At 37.8% G+C, this 24,265-nt stretch overlaps 2 protein-coding genes across 2 annotated transcripts in view; one reads left to right on the forward strand and one right to left on the reverse strand.

Annotated features, from left to right (window-relative positions):
• CFAP43 (cilia and flagella associated protein 43) overlaps positions 1–17,950 on the forward strand; it is a gene marked incomplete at its 5' end in the record, with an annotated part of 39,980 nt that extends 22,030 nt beyond the window's left edge. Inside the window, 20 exons of the mRNA XM_009869370.1 lie at positions 947–1,024; positions 1,638–1,763; positions 2,208–2,312; positions 3,012–3,128; positions 3,937–4,146; positions 5,249–5,455; positions 6,222–6,311; positions 7,077–7,154; positions 7,972–8,097; positions 8,603–8,722; positions 8,802–8,909; positions 10,406–10,492; positions 10,785–10,873; positions 11,256–11,463; positions 12,217–12,329; positions 13,134–13,290; positions 14,128–14,292; positions 15,935–16,015; positions 17,051–17,204; positions 17,793–17,950. Of these exons, the coding sequence (XP_009867672.1) occupies positions 947–1,024; positions 1,638–1,763; positions 2,208–2,312; positions 3,012–3,128; positions 3,937–4,146; positions 5,249–5,455; positions 6,222–6,311; positions 7,077–7,154; positions 7,972–8,097; positions 8,603–8,722; positions 8,802–8,909; positions 10,406–10,492; positions 10,785–10,873; positions 11,256–11,463; positions 12,217–12,329; positions 13,134–13,290; positions 14,128–14,292; positions 15,935–16,015; positions 17,051–17,204; positions 17,793–17,950 (2,577 nt within the window). The remainder of the gene's footprint in view (positions 1–946; positions 1,025–1,637; positions 1,764–2,207; positions 2,313–3,011; positions 3,129–3,936; positions 4,147–5,248; positions 5,456–6,221; positions 6,312–7,076; positions 7,155–7,971; positions 8,098–8,602; positions 8,723–8,801; positions 8,910–10,405; positions 10,493–10,784; positions 10,874–11,255; positions 11,464–12,216; positions 12,330–13,133; positions 13,291–14,127; positions 14,293–15,934; positions 16,016–17,050; positions 17,205–17,792) is intronic.
• Positions 17,951–20,346: 2,396 nt separating this feature from the next.
• Positions 20,347–22,380, reverse strand: SFR1 (SWI5-dependent recombination repair 1). Its single transcript, XM_009869369.1, has 3 exons — positions 22,285–22,380; positions 20,774–21,160; positions 20,347–20,538 (listed from the first exon to the last, which is right to left on the reverse strand). The coding sequence occupies exons 1-3, from the start codon at positions 22,378–22,380 to the stop codon at positions 20,347–20,349; spliced, it is 675 nt and encodes a 224-aa protein (XP_009867671.1).
• Between the last annotated feature and the right edge of the window lie 1,885 nt (positions 22,381–24,265).

Raw genomic sequence — 24,265 nt, forward strand, 5'->3', positions numbered from 1 at the left:
AGCTTTTGAGGTTCAAAATTTCATTGCTTTCTGGGTGGTCTCAGGGTTGCCTTTCCAAATTATAATGCAGTTTCACAAGTGGCTTAAGTCAGTCTAAGACATACTGCCACTGAAAGTAGCGTCTTCTCCATCACTTTCCCAGACATCTATTCCTGTTTCTGCTTTGGTGCTGGCACTCATGCCTTGGTGTCTCTACTGGGATTTTTTGGCAAGTCCATGTGAGCGTGCATGCATACCAGTGCCACATGGCTATTAGTATCAGCTAGGGATAGGTGATGAGAAGCAGAGGTTGAAAGGCAGCAGTGTGGTCCTGAGTTGTTTTAAGCTGCTTATTAACCTCCTAAGAGACTTGCATCTGACTTTTAGAGGATGGGGTCCATCCAGTGTTAGAATGATACACCCCTTCCTTTCAATCAATAGCCATTGGCCTACTTTAAGTTGTAAACTTACTTTAGAAAGCAAACTCCAGAGGTGCAGACTAATTACAATATTTTCCCTAAGAGATGAATTGGCAAAGCTGTACGGACAAAGAAAATCTCACAGCTTCCAGAATGAGTAACAAATGTTATTTTACTAGTGTCTTTAAATATCCCACTGGAAATGCTTAGTGACAATGAAAAATAAGCTCAAATTCTGGCAGTAGGCTTTATGCAGTTCAGTACGTCTGTAATAATTTCACTTGTAATTACGTCTTTCTTTAATATTTTCTTTCTTTTAAGCTCTATTGCTCTACAGCCAGTTTACAATGTGACCTGCTTGTACAGTCTTTTTTCTCTTGAGCAATTCTAAGAATCATCCTATTGAATCAAGATTAGGTCTATTTCATTTATTAATCTCTTTGGAGTTTTGTTTTCTGTACAGATAATATTCCTTTAGATTATTTCAATCTTTTTTTTCCTCTTCTTGTCTCTTTATGTCTTTCAACAATATATTTGTTGTATGTCAGGTCAATAGAGAAGAGACTCAGAGATTTGCTAACCAGAAGAAAGAGCTGCAAATGGGCATTAAACAGCTGCGTAAAACTGTGAGTTTCTTACAAGGGTAATGGCTCAGCTTACCATTTTTGTTTACAAGTACACTTCCTTTATGGTTATCAGCTCTAGTGCTCAGTCAAAATTTTGTCATAAACTCTATGCAGATAGGTAATAAAGAGGCATGTTTCTTCAGGGCCTATACGTTGAACCTGACAGGAACTACTGTCTGGTTCTCAGTTTCCTTTGCTCCAAATAAACATTTTGTACCACACTTATGCCCTGAGCAATCTGTCCCTCAGCAGGCTAGTTTCTGCCTGCCTAACAGCCTTCCAATATAGAAACTACTGGCCTATCCTCTCCCTTCTGTTTCTTTCCATAAAAACTCTTACCTGCAAGAGTTTGAGAAGGCAGAGGGTCACCCAGAGCAGTCTGCTCAGGAACATGCCCAGACATATTTTGATTATCTCCAAGGATGGAGATTGCATAACCTGTCTGGGGAATCTGTTCCAGTACATTTTACCAACTACCATGAACTGATTAGAAGTGGAGTCATGTAAAATAATCTCCTCTGATACCAAGATCTATAGTGTTAAAAATAGCATTTCTTCTATTCACATTGAAATTCCTCTTTATTCCTTACATTTATTTAAAAAAAACCAACAGATTCAGAAAATGATGCATGAAAATGAACAGGTGCCAGACATTGAGAAACTGGAGCATCAGGAATTCAACCTGGATATAGAAGAACAGCAAAGAGCACAAGCAGAGGCTGAGCAAGAAGTGGCCAGGGTATGACAGAATGGGGGAAGAACATTTTAAAACTACCAGTGAAAAGGAGAAAGCATGATTGAAGAACAGAGGGTGATCTCAAAGTTGATATTCACTGCTGAGAAGCAAGAAAACTTAGAAGTATTTAAAGTCACTTTTTGAAGTAGATGAAGCTGCTGGTACAGACATTGCCAACTGGAATATTATCTACGCTGGAAACTAAATCTGACACTGTAGCCTTGGGCATATTGGTTAAGTTCTGGAATGCTTTTCTTCACTTATAAAATGATGCTTTTCAGTAGTATGAAATACAGGTTTTTGATAAGATAGCTGTAATAGTCTAAGATGATAAAATATTGGTAATTAATTTCATCTGTTAGATTTCTTTAAATAACTCACAGCAAATGGCCCACATCTTGTTATTTTGCACCACATCTTGTTATTTTCTTCCCTGTATCTTGAAAGGTAAGGAAGGAGATTGAAATGGAGATTTTAGCCAACTGCTATTTACAGGATGTCATCAAACATGAATGCTGGGATTCCATGTGTGTAAAAGGACGTGCAATTAAGGTAACCTCTCCTTTCTAATTCATTTTCTGCAGTAGTTTGTTGAATCCTTAAAGCAAGGTTACCTTATTCTGATTTGTTTACAGTATGGGGAAAAGTTCTTCTTAGTTCTTCTCAGGACTCATGAAAATCTTTAATTCTGTTCATCTGAGCCTGGCTGATTTTACATTCTAAAGTGGATAAGAGTCCTGATAACCAAATAAGCAACTCTCTAATTCTTTGAAAACAGAGAAAATTTTATGCAATGTTGCTAAAAGGGGAGATAAGTGTTATTTTTCTGTGTGCAGTCAGCATGACTTCTGCTACACAGTACATAAAGGAAAAATTTAAGCTTCATTTTGCCTATTTTAAAGAGAGGGAGATTAGTCAAACTGATGATATTGGATTATCTCAAGGATAGTGAAAGAAGTCATTTTACAAAAAAATCTCGTTTTATCTGAATTCTGTTGAAAAAGAAGCCATATACATAGATTTTTTTATGAAAAAAGCAAATTTTAAACTACCATTTTTACTGCTGAGAAGTCAAGTGTTTTTTGTCTTGCTCCTGCATGTTTAATTGATCCTCAATTTTATTCCTGCTTTTAAGAAGTCTTTATAACTGCTTAGCATTCAGCTGTTGAACAAATGAGTTGATAGATGCATTTTTAAGAAATTTTTACTTTGAGTTTTTGTTTTCTTTTTTTTTATGTATAATTTGAACAGTGCTTCCATATGGCTTGTGAAGTGAAGAATTATCCACTGAAGGAACATAGTGAAGAAGAGCTGGAAGCTTTGGAGAAAGTTATCCAGTTAAAGAAGATTGAGACAGCTGATCTTAAGGTACTATCTCTTTGAAGTACTGCATAAAGGCATTTCAGACAAGGATGTTCTGAGATGGCATCTATTAAGATGGCTTCTTTACAAAGTTACATTTCTAAAGTCCATTTTCTTGCTGTAAAATTGTCAAAAAATATTTAACAATATGAAATGTTATGGGTTTACTCAGAACAGATGTATTAGTATTAAAGAATCACAGAATAGCTGAGATTAGAAGAGCCCTTTGAAAATCATCTAGTCCAGCCCTCCTAGAGCAATTTACTCAGGGCTGCATCTAGTCAGGTTTGGAATATCTCCAAGGATGGAAGATTCCATAACCTCTATGGGTTACCTGTTCTCATGTTTGACAACCCTCATAGGAAAAGTATTTTATTACGTTTAAGTTGGATGTCGTGTATTTTGATGTATACCCATCTCCCCTCAAACTGTCACTGAGCATCACTGAGAATAGGGTGGCTCTGTTGTCCTTACTCTCCACCATCAGGTTTTTATATGCATTACTAAAATCCTCCAAAGCCGCCTTCTTGAGGCTAAACAGTTTCAGCTCTCTCAGCCTGTCCTTGCATGTTAAATGCTTCAAACCCTTAACAGTATTAGTGCCCTATTACTGGACTTGTTCCAGTATACCCACATCTTTCTTGTACTGGAAAACCTACAAATGGACCCCATATTCCAGTCACAATAGTTTCAACTTGTATTATTTTGATCACTGAGCTTGACTGCAGAACATCATAACCTCTAGAATTTTTTCATACATGTGCCACCAGAATGAGTACAAAACTAACACAGCTATCGTGTTTGTGATATTCAGGTTCAGAAGAAAAATCTTGAGACTGAGTCTGAGACTGTATTACCTAAGGAAGAAGGAGAGAAGGCAGAAGAAGTAACGGCTGACAATAACACACCTTACAGCCTTATTGGAAGTCTGAGCTCTCAGTATGGTGGAGATACATCTCTCCTATACCACCAGTGGGACTTGCACACCAGGGAGCAGAAAATCAATCAGATCGTATTATTGAAGGTGATATCTTCTTAAGTTGGTACTACTGCAGTGACACTGTCACATCTGTTGGTTCTCACTGTGGTCACAGCCACTGTTAGAGTTACTGCGATGAAAGCTGATAAATGCACAGATTTGCCAGCTCAGGTCTGGAAGAAAAACATTTTTATGAAATCAGTTACCTAATTTGAGGGCATCTCTATTTACCCACTAGTGCTTCAGTTTAAGAGTTCGTATAGATAAAACTAGCTTGCAAATCTTGACATGCCCTGTCGGCGTGGCCTCTCTCCCTGTTATTTGCTGCTGAATGAAAGATGATCTGGATCTTCACACTACTTCCTTTCTCTCCAGTGTCACCATCTCTTCATTTGGGGTTTTCAATGTTTCTGTTATTCATTACTATCAGACTCTCTTACTTCTCTTACCTGACCAGTTGATTAAGTAGTAAACATGCTACAAAACAGGCTTCTCATGAAGATAAGTAAAAGGGTAGAAGTTCTTTGTTGAGAAGAATTTTTAAGCTGAAGGAGGAATTTTTATGCACTAAGAATATATGCGTTTTAAGATATTATATGGTCTCAGATGCTTAAAAAATCAGTTTCCAATGTTTATTTAATGGGCACACTTTGCTTACATATGTCAGACAGAAAATCACATGAAAGCATATTGAAAGTGCAGGCTGCATCACTTAAAATTCAGGAAAGTATGTCCTTAACTCTGCCTCCCTCCACCTGTGATTTACAATCTCTAGATTTACAGGTCACATGTTTTTTTTCTCTGAAGCACCACCTTCTTTCACCTGAAGAGTGCAAAAAGCAGCAAATAGAAGGTAGCCTAAATTTTTATCTAGTTTTGGCAGTAGGATGTTTCTTTTGCAATCTTTGTCAAATGGCAAAAATGCAGAAGAAAAGGAATAAAAATTTCTAGGAGAAGAAAAAGAAAAAACTGATTATTTTCTCACCTCCATTTAGCAAAACTCTGCCCTTGTGATTTTCACCAGTTTGTCTCCCTGTCACACATACAAATTACACACATTTCTGATTCTGATGGCTTGAGGAGTGGTATGTAATCATGGATGGATGTGACCTGTGCAGTATCGCTGTTTCCTTTTTTGGCATTTCAGGACATCATTTACAAAGTGAAAACTGCTTTTAATAAGGAATTTGACATAGTTGCACAACAAAAGGAACAGGAGATAGCACAAGTGAAAGGAAGAAACCTGAAGATCCAAGAAATCTCGGCACAGCTTGATCTCCAAGTGGATGTGTGGGAGCCAGCTCTTACAGATGATGAGATACCAGAGCGAGCACTCACTGTTCAGGACTCAGAGGTGTCTAAAGAATAAATCTTTCTCTTTCACCCCCTCAAATACAGTTCTCTAATTCTTCTCATTTCCAGACATTGTGTCAGTCATGAAAAGCCTTAAAACAGATGTGTCTGCGTACTTAAAATCATCTTTTTAATTCTTTTGCTTCCCTTCCCTTTTTAGGGAGAAAGCTCTTAATAAGTCAATCTGAGATGAATAAAATTTATACACTCTAAATTTTATCTCTGTTAAAAGTTTTTATTTGCCCATAAATTAGGTAGAAATTCTCCCTGTTCCTGACTATACAATTCGAACCAGGCATTATTTCCAGAGATAAAGGCTTCTCAGTTTTCTCTGTGTACCATTTTGAAACTAAGTAGTTTCAACTAAGCACCTAGGTACTAAAGCATACACAGTGCTGTACTTATAAATTCAATCGATAATTTATGAAGAAACACCATATTTCTCATACAATATATTCCACTGACCTCCTCTGCCTTTTTGGTCAGTCTTTTCCCACTTCTTTCTGCTCTCTCACTGTCAGAAAAGCTGTGCACAAAACACACCTATTTTCAACACAAATGATGGTAGTTTGTATTTTAGTATTTTAAAATATAACTCCTGAGGCTGTTCAAAAGAGCAGTTTTCTCCCTGAGGAATATTACCATAGAGCAGAGATACAAAACACATTAAGAATTAGTATTACATCATATTTCCAAGAGTTCTTAGTCCACACGTGATCATATTTGGAGAAAAGGACCCTGGTATTAACTTTATTTTCTTCCTTCAGATTAAAGCTGAAAAATATTTGACTCAACAAGAGAGAGAGAAAGCCGAGATGCTGGCTAAGCTTGAAATGGAAAAACACCTTGTTTCTACGGTACTTAAAGTAGTATCCTTTTTACTGAATAGGCCTTAGTCTCTAGTTAGGCTTACGTAGTTAATGCTACACTGGAATATTCCAGTAATGTATTATGGGAGGATGTATTATGGTAGGTAATTATGATGTGTACCTTTTCCCTTTTATTAATGCTTATGATCAGAACTACATAGACTAGCTGAGGGGAGAAAAGATTTGATGTTAGGCTCACAACTTTAAAAAAAATGAGTGTAGTGGCAATTAAAAATACCATTATCAGGTGACTGAGGACTAGATGCAGTGATAGACTTCTAAATGCATGCTACTGCTCAATCAAAAGCTTTGTGCTTGGTATTTCTTTGTTGACTGAGCAACCTTTATTCTTCAGGGATCAGACTAGAAGATCATGATGCTTTCCTCTGGCTTTGAAATGGATGTGTGAATAGCCTGAGGTGGTTTTGGTCCCAAAAGAGATGCACAATAGGACAGTGACACTACAGTTTCCTTCATCCTAGCCTGCCAACTGGCCAGGACTAGTCTATGCCTATGTATTCTTTTCAGAACCAGAATGGCAGTTTTAGTAGTTGTTTGGTATATGAACATCTGTCCACCGGAAAAAACTTTTAGAGTATTTCACATGCATCAGCGAAGAACATTAATCTACTGGTGACACACAGTATAATTGTATGGGTGATCCAGAGGTGAACTACCCTATTATTTTTCCCCAAACTTCCAATTACTACACTTCCTTTTGTACCCTAAAATGTTTCTGGTGGTCATTCCCAGGACGATGAAAGACTGCGTGCTCTTGATGACATGATGGGTGGAGTGCTAGAAGTCAAAAAGGAAGACATCTTGAAAATGGTGAGCTACGTTCCTGCCATATCATTTAGGTAGATTATGGGCTTTTAAGGAAATGTGAAATTCAACTAGCAAATATTTCCAGCCTAAGTGATAGAAGAAAGTCAGAGAACTGTAGAATTGTATTCTGCCTAGATGGACTCCAAAAAAAATTGTACACTGGACTCCGACAAGATCCCAAGATTCTAGTGCCTGCATATGATGTACCCATCAACACCTATCCCTGTCATAGTGGAATACTACAGGAACATAATCTAATATTGCCATTACAACCACTGTATTGCTGGGGGTCACGGCTGTCATCATATCCATGGGCTGTGATCTTACAGAAAAATACCATATTCCATTTAACTCAGCAAATATAGATAGCACAGTAGTAGAGGAAGGAAAGAATGTGAAGGAGTGTCGTCACAGAGAGAGGATACGGCAGACTCAAGCACTCTGCCCAGAATTGATCTGTTCTGGAAAATTAGGATTCCATTTAGAAGTACACATTGGCATGGAGTTAAATTTGGGGTTCTGAAACAGACAACTGTGGTATATCTTGTACTGTTAGTAGCATGTCTGACGACAAAATACTTGTATTTTACAAGATCCAGTAGTGAATTCCTGTAAGCAAGAGACAAGAGCACAATATATATACACCAGATATGACGCAAGTAACAGACGAGAGAAACAGAATATATATCTGTTACTTAGACTTGGGGCTTGTACCTTCCTTACCACTAGGAAATACCTTTCATTAAATTTGACACTTCCTATAGTTTGTGCTGCAGTCTTAATATTGCTTTTGAAGTATATTTGTCTTTAATACTTCCAGGATATTCCTCCACCTCCTTTTATATCCAAGCCTGAGAATGTTTGGAGTCATGAAGAAAAGAAAATATTTGAAGAACACGAGAAAAAAGTCAAGGAGCTGAATGAAGAAAAGGAGAAATATAGGAAGGTAAACTAAAATGAGAAAACAAGTGGTTTTGTTCACAGTGCTCATGACCAAAGCTTCTGATACTTCCCAAGAGCTACTTCTAAAAGTTAATACTAATAAATAGAAGAACAATTGAAGAACAAAGAACATGTTGTAGCTTAGACATGAAAATAAGACAATCTTTACTTATACCAGTTAGTAAGTGCCAAAAGTTGTGATAACTGACAAAAGGTAACTTTCCTTCACAAATGTACCAGTATTCCTAAAATGTTTTTTTCAGGTTCCATCCCCAGAGTTGCTGATACCATACCCATATAATAAAATTACATTTATCCTTCAGAGTGGTATGAGGACAACCTAACTTGGTAGCCTGGCAGCACTCTCCTTCCAAACAAGTAATATCTGGGACCTTGTGGTTGAAGGATATGGCTCCATATTGTGCATTCTCTTACATCTGATGTACTATATCATATCTTTGTTGTTTCTCTAGGTGTAATATTCCTTCTCTTGTCCTTCCCTTCCTCAGGCACTGGAAAATGAATTGAAGAAACTTCAAGATTCCATCCAGGAAACAACACGAAATTTTGATCAGACTGTGTGCAAACTCTCTGAAAGGAAAGTGAAATTAGAGATGGTCATCTATCAGGTAGCGCAGAGAATATTATTTGTCATCCTGTCTCTGTGCAGCAGGAACGTTAATATTTTTTATTACAATCATTTCACAGGAAGAGCTGAAAATAGTCAATCTTATTTACACATTACTGTTGGATGAAGAGTTGGACACTAGAGAAGCTGGACTGCATAATTTCCTAAAGAAAAAGGAGAAAGAAAAAGTAAGTTGTCATTTGAAATGCTGTTCTCAGGAAAAGTGTAATATTTACAATAGTTTCCTGTGAAGACTGCTCTTTCCAAATCAAAATTTTGCTATAAATTACTGACAATTTACAATGTCATTGAATTTTTTTTCAACTTGTACAGTTGACATACATTATAAATACATATATTTTTGAATAGATACTCATCTTGTTTCATCTGGAGTTCTTTGGTAAAACTCCTTACATTCAGAAGGACGTGCTGCTATTTTTTTGCTATATATATTTTTTATTATCCAGTGTCAAGCCGTAAGCAGCAATTGTGATGTTTTTATGATAAGAAGATGGGCAAAAGAATGTGTAATGCTGACACATTTTTCACGGAGTTGTCTGATGTTGGCCAGGGCCACGCTAACTTGTGGTTGCCAGTTCAAAACATAGACATTGGTGTGTGTATCTGCTCATGGAAGCAGAACATACAACAGAGTGCAAAGTGTTTATAGACCAATTTAATATCCTGAAGAGTTTGCCCATCCTGTCAAACCATATTCAAGTCAACAAAAGACTGGAGAGCACAAGTGGCAGGTGTGGATTTCAATACAAGCGCTTACAGCCCACAGCAATAATTCTGAGTTCTGATTCCTGTGTCCTGCCAATACTTGTGTGACTCAGGTCGTCTGAGTGACGGGAATCCTCAGGTTGGTTCTGACTCTTGGGGCAACATTATCCCATTTGCGCCCACTTTGTCTTCGTGGAGCTGTTCCCGAGTCCACAGATAACGTACTGATGCCAGATCTCCTACTGGACCTGTGCAGACCTCTGCGTTTGAGGCTGCAAGCAGCTGTTTATAAGTGAGCTACAGGAAGAGGTTCCAAAGCCCCTTCCAGTGAGTTGGCTGAACTAGTTTTACAATTATCCGAGACCAAGTGTATACCAGCTTACATTAGTCAAAAGATGTCTTTTGTTTCTAAAATCGTCCAGATGTTCCCATTTTTGGTCCAGACTGTGAAACAGAACAAAATTGTCTCCCAAGCACAGTATAAGCTTCTATTAGGCTCAGTAAAACATAAATGTAATATCCTGATATGTAGCAGAACTATGTCATGACAATAGAGAAACTGCATTCTAAAATGAAAAACACGTTTGAGAATTTTTGATTGGTCTTACTTGTGATGACATGAAAGGAAAAGGAGCTCTCTATGCAATTGAAAGCAAGTATCAGCATAAGTCTTTACATGAAAAGTTTAAAAAGGAGACTTGTAAGCATTTGTATAAAATACTTCTTACACAAATTTCTTACTTTCTTAAGAAGTCGACTACTTAATTTCACAGCTGCTCATCTTTTAGCAGTATCTAAAAATAACCCCCTGAAGAAGGTATTTTATTGCTAGTAAAAACAGCTCATGAGGTTTTCTCTAGAAATAAGAAAGTTTCAGTTTCATCAGTATATATGAGTGGCCATTCAGTGCTTCTGCTGGTTGAGTTTCATTCCTGAAATCTTTTTGGTTTTGCTGTAGGTCAAGACTGCAAGAACAGTCCAGAGTACAAAAAATAAAATTGAGGCTTACATAGACACCTATGATAAGGCAGTAATTGAAGAGAAGGTGAGACTTTTGATGAACACAAGGAAGTTCAGAAATTAAAAAGTTAATTTTGTGTCTTGATATGAGAAGATCGTACTTCACTCTAAGTGTGGGACCAGTTCTTGTCAACTTACTTAAATTAAGCACTAAAAGAGAATATATGCATAGAAGAATTTATGAAATAGTCCAGATTCCCGTGATGCTTCAGAACACTTGGAAGAGCACTGCATTCTGTGTTTCCAAGGTATGGGCAGGTTGCTGCTTTTGAAAAATAACATTGCAGTAACAAGAAGTCTTCTGCTCTCTCTCATAGAATCTGGAATGTGGTTTTACAAAGGAGTTTGCTGATGTACCTGCCAATCTCCTTGATGAACTTTTCAAACTTTACAGCCATCGACCAAAGTAAGATCCCCCTTGATTCCATCTGTTTAAATACTAATATTTCTTGTGAGTCAAGAACAAGAATGCTGTTTGCTTCAACAGCCTAAATTATTTTAATGGTACACTGCTTGCTTTTTATTGGATAGTTAACAATGGTTGATTTGTTACCATACTAAGGACATTTTGAGTACCCACATTTCCTTATTCATCCCACACAATCTATTTTAAATGCAAGCTAAATAATCACCAGGTCTCAAAACTGTATGCTCTTATTTTGTGTAAGATACAGTCTTACCTATTTGCTCTTTGCAATAGTATGAAATGTTCTCAGTTGTTTTGTGAGCTTCTTTTATGCAAGAGAAAATAAAAAGTAAATACTGTATGTACTGTGTAGGTGCACTAGGACCCCAATGACAGAAGTGCTCCTCGACACTGCTAACCCCTATGGGGATTGTTCAGGCTCAGCTGAAGATTACAAAGAGGCACTTTCCCTTTTAATGAAAGCCATGGATGAACTGGATACTCCTGAGCACATGCCTAATGGCTTAGACCTGACTACATGGAAACATTTTTGTCTAGCTAGACGAAATAAAATGGAGGCTGAGGAGCTGGTATGTAAAAATCTTTATTTTGCCAGTACGTTGCCATTTTCTGTGAAGTTCAGGTGTAGGATCAAGCTAGCAGTGAAATGACAATGCAGCATACATAAGATGCGTTGGAGTTTGAAAATTGCTTCTGGCCACATTCAGTTTGGAATAATAGAAATGTCATCAAGGGAAACCAGCTCTAGTTCTCTTTCAGTTGAAAAAATAGCATATTAATGTGGATGGATTTGATCAGAATGATTTTGGCCTTGGTATGGTCTCATCACATAATAATAAAAAAATATATTATTTTCTTTTTCTCTATCCACACCAAAAACTGGTAAGCTATTTGATTTCCATCATCTGTTGGAGTCATGTTCTCCTGGTAGTATTCTGCATTTGCACAAATGCATCCTCATATTTTTCTAGAACATCAAGAGCAATTCTTAACAAAAGGTGTTCCTGGGAAGTTCTAGCAAGCTGTTTTCAGTTTAAAAGCATGAAGATGTAAGTGTGAATTATCCAGAGACAGATACGTGACCTTTGACCAAAGAGAGAATGAAATATGATTTTCCTTCATGTGAATAAACTATGCATAAATGAATAAATAATCTTCTGAGCAGAGTGTAAGGACTGTAACCTCTACATCTCATGTGCTCTTTTGGGATTCTCAGAATACCAGGCTGCATATTTATATATCTATATTTGTTCTTGAAGAGACTTAGCGCGACATACTGACAAAGGTGAAAAAGTTCAGAATGTCATATGTTACTTGTTTAGGTGAAACGAAAGGCCCTAATAGTGGCAGAAATGCATGCCTTTCTCCAGAGAAGAATGGATGATAATGAGAAGATCAAGTCAGAAATAGAAGACATTTTCCAAGAACTCATTTGGTAATTCTGTTTCTTTTCCTATGTTCAGCTGCACGTTAATATTCTACCAACACAGAACCAAAAATTACACAGAGAATGACAGAGCTGTGTGCTCCAACACTCTTTTATCTAGAGACCTATGGTATTTCTGACATAAAGTACAATTGCAGCACATGTGAGCAGGTCAAACCAGTCTTAATGTACCACCTAAGTAACAACATGAAGAAGCGTGGCAGCATGGTCCTCAGTGCAAATTGACTGCCCCAAAAGCTAGATTGTACAGTGAATCCCCCAAAGCCTTCATGGCTATACCTGTGCTAGCTAACTCAGCTAAATTTTGCTCGTCTAGGTCTAAGACACACTGATCAGTCCTAATTGCAATATGCCGTGTGAGACCTGACTTCACTGAGCTGCTTGGATCTGCAATACTTAATTTTTTCATGTATATGACATAATTTTCACATTCCTTGTCATTCAGGAGCAAACCCCAGGATAAATTATACGAGAAAATGGGTGCTGGCTGGGAGTCTCCTGCATTTGCTTTTCAGTTGTTGTTAGGCTTTCTGTTCAGTAACAACACTTTCTCTCCGAACAGCTGCTAGAGTACGTTAAACTGGATCCAGTGGTTGAAACCTTTATGTATGGAAATAAGTTGAAGATTCTGTAGCCATGTTGGGAGCAAACAGAAGACAGGCTGTCAGAGAGTACCTGCCACATAAACATACCACTTACCAGTAACAAATATAAACATTCTGGGAATCATGGGAGGATTTATATAATCCTGTGAAAATCACTAAAATTTGGTTTTGTTTTCTGCCATTTTAGGCTGCAGGAGGAGAAGATGAAACTTCAAGTGAATTTGACTATCCAGTTTTTGCTGAAACAAGGACAGGTGGAATTGGAAAGTACTGAGATCCCAGACTACACTGATGCCATTCTCATTAATAAGAGTGTTGTTGAAGAACTGAATCATGCTATCAAGGTAATTTACATTATTCAAAGGAAATGTAAGCTTTTTAAAAAAATGTATTGTCCTTCAGGGGCTCTGCTTTTTGTCCAGTTTGACATCTAGTTTCAATTCATTACTACACACCAGTTGGCCCCATTGTAATCTAGAAGCTATTAAGAATTCTGTAATGTCTTTTATCGTGATGTAAAGATTGCAATACAGAGTGCTTGCTTGGCGTTTCATCAATACAGCTCAGACCAATGAAATGCAACAGATTTTAGACACACTGTTGCTTACAGACATGTTGTAAATAGAAAATGCTAATATCCTGGGCACCAGTCCAAAAATTCTCTCAAGGCAAACATACAGTCATGTTAAGAAGCATTTGAACAGTAGCTTACATTAATTAAAACACTTCTTTATGTAAGGCAAAATTGGTGATCATACTTAAAACAGTTTTTCATACTCTCATTAAACGTTCTTTTTTTAGGCATTCTAGCTGTACAGAAATTGCTTCTTACTGCCACTGCATAAAGCCTTCAGTAACCACTGCAAAATACCTTACATAGAGCAAGCTTGTATTTTGTAGAGCTAAAATGTCTTCATATTTTTATAAAAGATAGAAAGATGGGGAGAGAGGTTAGTTGTAGTTTTCTTCATCTCCTTCTGTGATCTAAGGCTGTGCACAGAGCATAAAAGGGAACAAAATTCCACAAAAGAGAACCATCTGGAGCTGAGTCTGGAAAAAGACTGCAGTATAGCATGTTTTCCTTACTAAAATTATAACTTTAGAGGCTTGCCCATGTTGTTGCAAATAATTATTCCATAATCTGTCAAGTGTGTTAATTAAGATTAATCTATTTATTTCAGGCTCAAGGAGAGAAAAAAATTGCTAGTATGGTGGAATGTAAAGACTACTCTGAAGGGATATTTCACTTGGAATGGGAACACAGGAAAATGAGAATGCAGATAGAAGACCTGAAACAGAAGGCTCAGGATATTGTAACACTACCTATTTCAAAAGATCGCCAGCTAGTGAGTTACTTTCTTTAATTTGTATTTTGACTGCAGAAAATTTTTCTGGTTATGCCTGATAGGCCAAGAATTCAGCTTTCGAAGGGAAATTCCACTCTTGATATTGATCAGTGATGAAGTTCTCTGGGATATTCAGGTGTAAACGAAGGCAAAATTAGCCCTCTTAGTGTTTCAAAATTAGCACTGACAGTAAAGAATCAGGCTTTTGCAGCCACAAGGAATAGATTTTTAAAATCAAGCATCAGGACTTCCTTTCAAGTGAAAGGTCTGAGGTGCCCCCATCTGGTAATTCACAGAAATACCGCAACTTTTGCTCAGTTTACAAAGACTGAGTGTTTCTACAGAAGCCTCGCTGAGCTCCACTCCCTGCCATTTGTTGGCCCAGCAGCGGAGCGACAGGGAATCATTTGCCATGCCTGGCAGGCAAGAGGCAGCAGCTGGCCAGCAAGTCAGCACCCCCGTAGCTCTGAACAAGCCCAGCCGGCAGGCCAGAAACCGTGGGTAAAGGAGAGAGCCAAGGGTACCAGAGCTCAGGTGGCTACATTTGTTTTGCTCCTCTCCAAACTGCCTATTCACTTCTGAATCACAGCCAAGAGGCTTCCATAACTAAAACCAACCAAATATCATTCCAGAGTGGTGATGGGACAACACACTAAAAAGTTCTTGTAGCAAATTTAGCACCAGAGTGTTCCATTACCTCAAACTTCATTTAAACTTACAACCAGGACTGCTGCCCATTCAGAGAGTTAGACTTGGCTGTAGCAAAGCTATATACCAGTTGAATCAGAATTGGAATCCTCCGAGGGGCTTGACTTCACTTTTGGAGTGGAAATGTGAGGATAGTAGGAAAGAGAAGGCAACAGAGACCCCAACAATAGAAACAGAAGGAAAGGTGGCTTAGATAAATGTGTGAGAGTAAGGACCTGAGTACACTGGGAATGAGAGGGCTATTAGTGAAGAAGTGCTTGGAAGCAGTTTGGTGCTGCAGGCAGGGAGCCTCCTGAGCCTTTCCTGGTTCTCCCCATCTAACCAGAGCAGTCCACAAAATGTTACCTGTCACTCTCGTGGGGCAGTACTCTGGAAAGATGAATCTACCTCTACAGAAATCTGTCTGCTGCCCATTAGAGGCCATATAGCCTGTTTTACCATTTGTCATTTGATGAAAAGGTATTTCCATACAGGGTGCTCAAGAAAAAATCTTCAATAAGTTCTCTGAAACCTGAATTACTATGCTGACAAAAGAACAATAGAAGTAAGAATTATTAGGAAGCCACTTGATAGAAAATAATCGCTTTCCTCTCTCACCTAAAGACAGCCTGTATGACACTTTGGCCTCCAGTTGTATTAATTTAGCAAAGCAAAAGCATAGCTTGCATTTTCTGAAAACCTCACAACAAATTTGCTGGGTTTTCCGTTAAAACATAATAGATAATGATCTTTTCAACAGCTGTACAGTCTACTATTCACACCGTATCCAAGAATATCTTTACAACATCCATTTATGATCACTAGTAAACCTTTCCCCTGTGCAGAATTCTAGTTTTGTGAGTTTCACATAGTAAGACTGTCTTTACGGAACTGTGGAATTGTTGAGAAAATACAGGCTTAATAAGATGGTTTCTTTCTGTTTTTAATTCTTCAGTTCCTAACTATGCTGAATTATGACAGTCACATAGCCTACAACATTTCAGTGATGGAGCAGACTCTTGGTGTCCTGGATGAGGTAAATCCTAACTGAACTACCACATTTGAGAGAGACATCCTTAATTTAAATGTAACACTTGTCCTTTGTTAGTAAGAGGTGTTTTTAAGGAATAAGCACAACTGATACAGGCGTGCTAACTCAAGGACTGTTGGAGCATAGCCATAACAGCACACACAGATGAGTATGTACTTATATCCACGTATTTATTCATATGGCTTTCAATTGTTTCTTGAATTTGCACTGAGCTGTCTACAGCAGCAGTTCTCTAAACTCCTTGGAAGCAGTCACCATACATGGATTGCTGCAGAGATCAGTCCTATGGAGAAAAGTCTACTTGCTCTGTTGCTGGAATTAAATGCTTTCTTCCTGCACATCTGAATGCATATCTTAGTGTTTCTTACATAGCATCGCCTATAAAAGTCACTCTTCCATTCCTAATAAAGCATTCTTCCAGTCTTCACTGCTTACTGTTTCTTCTCTCCAGGAGCACCAGCCTGTTCGTAGTATCACTACTCCCTATATTCAAAATAAGAGACACAACAATCTGATCTGCTGGCGCTGTCATCTATTTCAACATTCCAATTATGATTATCCTTGTTTTCAAGTGATACCACTGGATTTTCTCCAGGTTGCTCGAGTTGGCATCAGCTTCCTCTTCAAGCTTTATTATTTATCTGGTTCTTTACAGCCCAGCTGACAGCTTCAGCAAAGCAACTCCTTCTTCAGCAGCCAAGAGTGTGTTCTCAACTCACTGATTCCACTGACTTCTTTTCCTTCCTTTGCCTTTCAAGTTTTATCTTTAAAATGTCTCTCCCCCTGACCCATACCTCTTGTTCCTTGTCTGGTACTTATACTAGAACTCCATGAAGCATACTGGAACATAGCATGTGTGAAAGATACCATATGAAGTAACGCTAGCATGTACTACTAGTCAGATCAAAATACACGAAAGTTTATGAGCTGCAATGCAGGGCTTAGGTTCCCAATATAAATTTGCCTGAACAACTTTTATATAATCTCATATATTTGCTTTATTCATTTGAAAATGGACAGCTGCACAAGAAGAATGTGAAGAACCGTAAGAAAAGAATTAAACAGTTGGAGAAGTGCATCAGTTTAAAGGAGCAAGCAAACTACAAGCTCAGCCTGGAGCTGAAAGAAATGCTTGTCTCTGTTTCAGAAAGGAGGCATATCTTTAAGGCAGGCGGTGAGTCTCTGTAATGCACTTAAGTCATAAGCAAAGAACATTCAGAAAATATCTCCAAAGCTGTGTAGAACTGTTCTCTGTCAGCATCAGCTAAGGGGCAAGGAGCACCAATTTATTTCTTTATGTGCACAACTAGCAGTGCCCTTACTACTACAGCAGTTTAACATTGTTTGATTAAAGTGCATACCTAGAGTGTTGCTCTTGTCACTGAAGTTAACTGACTAAATTGCTGAAACTAAGTCATTAATATCTTCATTAGGCAACATGCTTCATTCTTTCTCAGAATGGTTCAACCATTTCTTTCAACCACCCACTGAAGGGAACAGAGGAAGTAACCACAGAGAAGGGTATTCATTATTAGGAAAACTGCAGAGATCCTTCTACTAGTGGAAAAATTACAGTTTTTCAAAACAGTGGGTACTTGTCTGGGAAGCATGCCCAGTGCCTTTCTGAATCATTTTGCTTTATTCAGTACTTAAGCCCAACTGTGAGCATTTTTAAAAAGCTTGCCTATTTTATACAGAACTTGGAATACAGAAACAGGACAGGTCTAAGCACAGGCTAACCCTTATATTCTGTTGTATGCAGACACACGGCATATTTCGGAAAAGATTGCAAAACAGCGCTACCGAGAGATTCTGAAGCAGAAACACCTACGCAGTCTTGTAAAGGAACAGGAAGAACAGTTTGAAGTTCTTCATGCAGAAGCTCAAAGACTGAGATCAAGAACATTCCCAGTTATTTAAAGAACAGAGTCCAGGTAGATGTATAATACCATGGTCCTGTATAAAAAAAAAAAAATGTTGGACATCTACCTTTGTCCCTGAACATTTCTTTTTACAAATGATTTCTTCTGTAATTTCTTTAAAAATAACTTCAGTTTGAAAGATGTATGTTTGTCTGTTTTGTACATTTTATGCCTAGTCTTAGCCTCATTTTAATTCAGTTCATGAGATTTATTTCTGCTGTTTTGATTATATAAACCACATAGCTCATTAGAAAAAACAGGGTACAAGAAATTGCAGACTGATTGAAAACCAGGTGTATTTCTATGTCCTTAGTCTGCAATATGCAATTGTAGAACATTTTGAAGGTGAAGTACTGAAAAAAAAAATCTGTATTTACATCTGCTAAAATTCATGTCTGTAGCTTTGGCTTCATTTTGCTTTTTAAAATATATTTACACCTGTAATAGCACAGGTGTAGGCTGCCAAGATGAAGATATACTTCAGCATGACCATGTGTGCTATCTGGCCCAGGCCCAAAAGCTGCTGTGCCTTATGATAGCATAATTAGCCAGAGTCAAGAGTAGCTGTGGCTGGGGGCACTGGCAGAATCACAGGAAATCCAAGTTTGGAAGCATCTGGCCTCCTGAAATAGTTCACATTGATATGTGTTGTCTCTCCTGCCAGATCTCTCCAACATAGCTAAGAAAGATAAAGAACCCTTGATAAACTTAACTACTGATGGAGACTGATCTGTCTACTCAGGCATTCTCACTAATTTTTATTTTCCTCTTCCATGGTGCTTGTTAATTCTTCTCCTTTGATAAATTCCTGTAAAATCTAAATTCATTTCATTGTGAGAGCATTAATAGCTTTGATACCTTAGTTTCATTAATAGCTTTAAGACCTTAGTCTAAGAAAATTCTACACTTGTAAGGAAAATTACTTGTGATCTTGTACACCACCTCCTTTTTTGCTTTATCATCTCTAACTGGGGCCTGTAAGGATTCTAATTACATCTCCATTCTTCTTGCAAGATGTTTTTCTTCCTGCTTAAACTTCCCTAGCAGCAGCACAGTTCCAAATTTGCCAAAGATCTCAGGGAAGAGAACCACCCCCTTCACCGGCATCATCATCTTTTTTTACTAACCTAGAGAGACAGAAGAAACAGTGTCTTAATACTCAATAAATGTGATAAATTAGCAATAAAGTTTGTTGTTCATTAATTCTTGGGGGACAGCAACAATCAGTATTCTCAAGAGCAAGCTGTGGGTCTAGATTTAAGTCTACTGCATCCTATCAGTGTTAAAGGGGTCTGTATGATCTTTGAATTTCTTTCCCTCAAGATATGTAAGAAATTACTTCCTTAGTAAGAAAGTAGAAAATGTCACCTGTAAACAAAACAGTTAAGGTACAATCAATAAGGAATGTGATCACATACAAAACAATATTCATAGCAAATAGCAGAGAGAGCTGTAGAGTAACAAAAGCAGACAGAAGTCACCACCCTATAGGCATAGGCCATGGTGAGAAAATAAGCAATTTCAAGTCAAGATAAAAAAAAAAATTTTTAGAAGACAAGATTTATTGGAAGATAAGTGAAATGCTGAAGTTTTATTCAGCTTTATGATGCTGAATTTGAAGCACTCCCATAAGCCCTTGTTTTCCTTATTTATCTGAAAAGAGGAAACACCTTGGCTCTCATGAAGTAGTAGACAGATGGTGGTTACAATTTTTTTTGCCTTCCCTTCTATTATCTCTGGCTGTGCCAGAATGCTTAAGACAGAGCTTCCCTGAAAACAATTGTCTGGACCAGTATCTGAAAATGACTGCATTATGGCACATTTTCACAGTAATAATTAAAATTATTGAGAACATCTTATTGCAGCTTCAGAATATTAACAACATGAAAATTAACCATCTTTACTTAACGTGCAAAATGCTGTCATTAACTGTCTGGCAGCAGGAAGACATCTGTAAAATGGAGACGTAGATCTGAAAAAGGAACCGAACTCTTCTCCATCTGAACATCAACAGAAATGACAGTTAATTTGAGTTCAGTACTTCAAGACAAGTAACCATGCAAACACCAATCAAAGAATGGACAGCCTTCTACCTATTAAAGTATGACTTGATTTAATTTTAATTTTATTAAATAATAATTCACTGATCAAGTGAAGCCAGGTTTTCCAAAACAGCATGAGTTCAATCTTTTCCATTAAATAATGTCTTTTACAGCCCCTACTGTATCTAAGTACATAGCTTTACAAGTACCTCCTGAGAAAACCTCCTACCCTCACAGCATCAAGTTCACTGTCTGATCAACACTTTTTATGTGATCAGAACTCATCCAGTCGTTTCTGGTTTTGCATGTGTGTAATTGAAAGCTTTGCACCTTTTGCTACATTTTTTGTAGCTTACAGATCTACAAAATCTTCTTCTGTTCTGCTGTAGTGCAATAACTGGTCTTCTAATCCAAAAGTATCTATCAGCTGACTGAGACTCACTTTCTTGCCATCTGCAGAGAAGGCTGACTGTAGTTCGTACAGCATCAGCTGGGTGCTACTTCTCCATTTCACTATCAAAGCTTGCAGTTCAGACAGGTTGTTCTGAAATCGGGACAAAAAGAGAAAAAAAATTGTCATGTGCTGAAATGTGGGATTTTTTTTGATACCCTGCAGATCTGTTTTATATAACGCCTTAAACTGAGACAATACACTAACACTACACCCACCAAAAAAAGCTGAGCCAATACTGTTGCTTAAATTAATAAATGAGGATTATACCATGAATTACTCTTCAAAAAAAACAACTTAAAAGAGCTTCTTTAGAGGTTTGCCTCACCTTAGATCGATACATCTTAACTAGTTTGAGCCTTCGAAGCAGTTCTTCCTTCTCTTGCACTTGTTTCACCAGCCTTACTTTTTCTTCCAGGGATGGTTGCTGACTAAGTTCACCTTGTAGCACATCAGAATTCTCTGCTGATCTACAGAGACCACTCTCCTGTAAGGAATTTTTGAAACATGTCTGTCCAGTACCATTTTTTTCCAGGTTTTCAGAACCATCTTCTAATCTGGAACAGTCTGTACTTGTCTTTGGCAGGCACCCTTTGTCAGCATCAGCAGAGTCTTTTTCCTCAGTGTCTATTTTGAGTCGCTTTGCTACCGTAAAATTAGCATTAAATGAACGTCTTGTTTTCCTTAATCGCTCCCTCAGAGCTGCGCTCATTGGCTGAAAAGAAATAAAATAAATAAAAAGCCCAGATCCATCAGAATAATCTAATTTTTGATCAAAGAACCATTTACCCTGGTTATTATTTATCCAGAATATGTCATATATGTAAACATTACTGTACAGTCAGATTTCCTAATTCTCTCTATACCTTTCACAAACTTGAAAAAAGTTAACTTCTTCCTTTCAGAAGTATCTGCACACACAGCTGTAAGATATGGAAATATGTAGATCCACGTTTCCTAGGAGTAAATTCTATTGAGGCAAACCTGCTCATCTAGCCTTTGTGCAGAAGGTACACAGCGTATTTCAACTTGGCTAATTTCATTCCGTCAAGCTCAATTTCCCCCTCTAGTTTAATGGAGATAAGGGTTTGGGTTTTTTGCTGTTACATCTCACCACATGTACACTTCCTGTATTAACACTAGTATAAAACATCTGTATTCTACTTGAAAGTATTAGAAATTATCTACATAATTTTGACTTGTTCATGCTGTGAGATCCTTCGCTGATAAGCATCTAAAAAGTGGTAGGTATTTTTTTCCTTCAAAAGAATTTAACAATTATTTTTTATAATCTGTGTCTAACATTCTTACCTGAGAAAATATACTAAAATATGGGAGAGAGGGATTAGTAAAGGAACCCTTGCAAACCAGCCCTATCCTGCCTCGGTGTGGACGCTGAGCGACAGCATCACCATAACACATGATAGGATGAACACCAAAGCAGAGCTCAGCATTATGGAGAATATTACGGAGAATATGCAACCTGCAAGCAGTGTACTTTGTTCAAGGGCAACCAGAAGTCACGGAAAGTAAGATTTGAGAAAACTGAAGATGACAGACTAAAAAAAACCACAACCCACTGTAAACTCTAAATAGTATTTATTAGTACAGCATTTGGGTTATACTGCTCCATCACTTTGTATTCACAGCAAACATCTGCATATTCAGAGCAAAGTATACCGAGGACATTCCTCACCTGGACAGCCTTGTAGCTATGGGCATAAGCTTCAGCCTTCCAGAAAACAGTATCTCAGAGAGTTCTGACTACTTGATGATTTCACAAGCATTTGTATTACCAAGAAGAGTCACATTTTTTGAAAAACAAATAAGTTTTCATACCTGTTTCCCTGAACTAGGCCCCTGTGGAGCTGCTGTCCCAGAATCCTTTGGAGTATGGCACAAAGACGGCAATTTATCAAGCACTGGTTCTTCCATCTCGAGACAAATAGCGGTTTCTGTTAAAAGACAGAATGAATTACACATAGTGCCATTTTCACCTGATTATAATGAGCTGTGTGCTGCAGAAATGAGTAAAAAGTTCTACTAAATACTAAGTCTTATTTTCTAATTAGTAAATTCAAAAAAGACATCTCTATTAGTTACACAATGACAATGAATGAAACTACTAACTCATATAAAGTATATAATGAATTTTGTATATTATTTTCCCTCACTTATAAAGCTCTATGTTTTTTTCTTTAGAGATGAAAAATACCGTAAGTCTTACAGATATTCTCCATTATATATTTTTTCTATCTGATATGCTTTTTCAAGTGTTAAAAAGGAGCAAGAAAACTTATGAAGCAATCAAACCCAACAGAGTATGCCTATAAATCAAAGATCAGATCCTGCAACATCAGACTCAAAGAAAGCTCACTTCAAATAAACTGTATTTTCATAAGCTGAATCACCCTTACAGATGCAAAGGAATAATCCTTACTAAGCCAGGTTGTGAAGAACCAGTCCTTTCATTTTCCACATAGTGATAAAAGAATTTTTGGGAGCCATAAGATTTTTTTTTTATTTTCCATATGTATAAACAATTAATCTTTTCAGTAAATCAAAATAATTGGGTACTCAGGTTTGTGAAAATAATGCAGTCTCATTTGAACTTTCTGGGGATGCTCTTAAAGTAATTAGTCACACAAGGAGAATTTTAGACTGAAAGTCAGTGTCCCCAGTTCTTTCAGAAAAGCAACTTAATTTAAATGATAAGTCATGCCTCCCAGCATGTATCAACTTCAAATTGATTTGGCAATGTTTAACTTGGTTTAGCACTTGTGAACCACCTGTTAACAACCAAAATGCAGCTGGAAAATCATCAGCTACATCTCTATTTACCTGAAAAATTGCAATTAGGAGTTTCAAACCAGAAGCTTCTTCAAAATAAGATCCTGCAAACAAGTCACTAAACAACTCAAGACTGGCACAAGGGGCTTCCTCTTCAGAGATGAAACACACCAAAGTTTCAGTGTGCCAAAGCTGTATGGACCCAGCAACCCTGGACTTCCTGGCTGTATGCCAAAGGATACAGGTCCTCATCTATCTCACAAGTCATCATTTCTCCCAGCTCAAAATTCAACATATAGCAGTCCATTAAAAGAACCCAGAATTTAGTAAAGAAAGTCCACTTAACTGGCTATTTTAGCAGATTATCAGTTATGCAGGAAGCCCACAGCACCCATTAAATATAATGCAAGTTATCACTATTATTTCTCAATGTAAGCAAGAGCCCAGAAAAAGCTGCATCATGCCTATGGATGCAGTTTGTCACAAACGTGTAATAAATCTCACTAAGCAACAAAGTAATGTCAAGCCTAGCAGCTAGCCTCAACAGGCTCATCCAACTTTAAAAATAAATGCTGTGACTCTGCCTTTACATTCTATTGCAGATTATTTGTATTCAAATGACCACAGCTGCAATGAACACTTTTATCCAGTAATTCACTAATATTATTACTTTAACTCTGTTTATCACACGGAAAAAGAGTTCTGTCCAGCATGTAAAGAAAACTTAGGCCAGGAGGGGAAAAGACAATTTTGTGCTTTGTTACTTACTCGTTCTGTGCTTTGGCCAAGTCTTTTATGTCAGGTGCCCCAGTCTGCCTGCTGCTCGGGACAATGTAAGAGCCCTCTCTCCTGTTAGGTTCTCTTCTCACCAGGGGCAGGCTCTGGTAACAACTTTTCCCTAGCTAGTCTCCCACCCTGCAGAGAAGCAGAAGGAAGGCTGGATAAGCTATAAGCTGATCCGAGGAGCTCTGAGGTGAGGGGACCCTGGAGGCCCAAGGGGCACCCCAGACACGGAGCACGACACACGCCC

Source organism: Apaloderma vittatum, unplaced genomic scaffold (assembly GCF_000703405.1).
Source record: "Apaloderma vittatum isolate BGI_N311 unplaced genomic scaffold, ASM70340v1 scaffold34675, whole genome shotgun sequence".
Taxonomy (NCBI): Eukaryota; Metazoa; Chordata; class Aves; order Trogoniformes; family Trogonidae; genus Apaloderma; species Apaloderma vittatum.

Excerpts from the sequence above, each read along its gene's own strand:
- SFR1 (XM_009869369.1), bottom strand. The coding sequence starts at position 22,380 with ATGGAAGAACCAGTGCTTGATAAATTGCCGTCTTTGTGCCATACTCCA. Across the intron at positions 21,161-22,284 it reads GGCCTAGTTCAGGGAAACAG|CCAATGAGCGCAGCTCTGAG; the intron begins GTATGAAAACTT and ends ATTTCTTTTCAG. Across the intron at positions 20,539-20,773 it reads TTAAGATGTATCGATCTAAG|AACAACCTGTCTGAACTGCA; the intron begins GTGAGGCAAACC and ends TCCCGATTTCAG.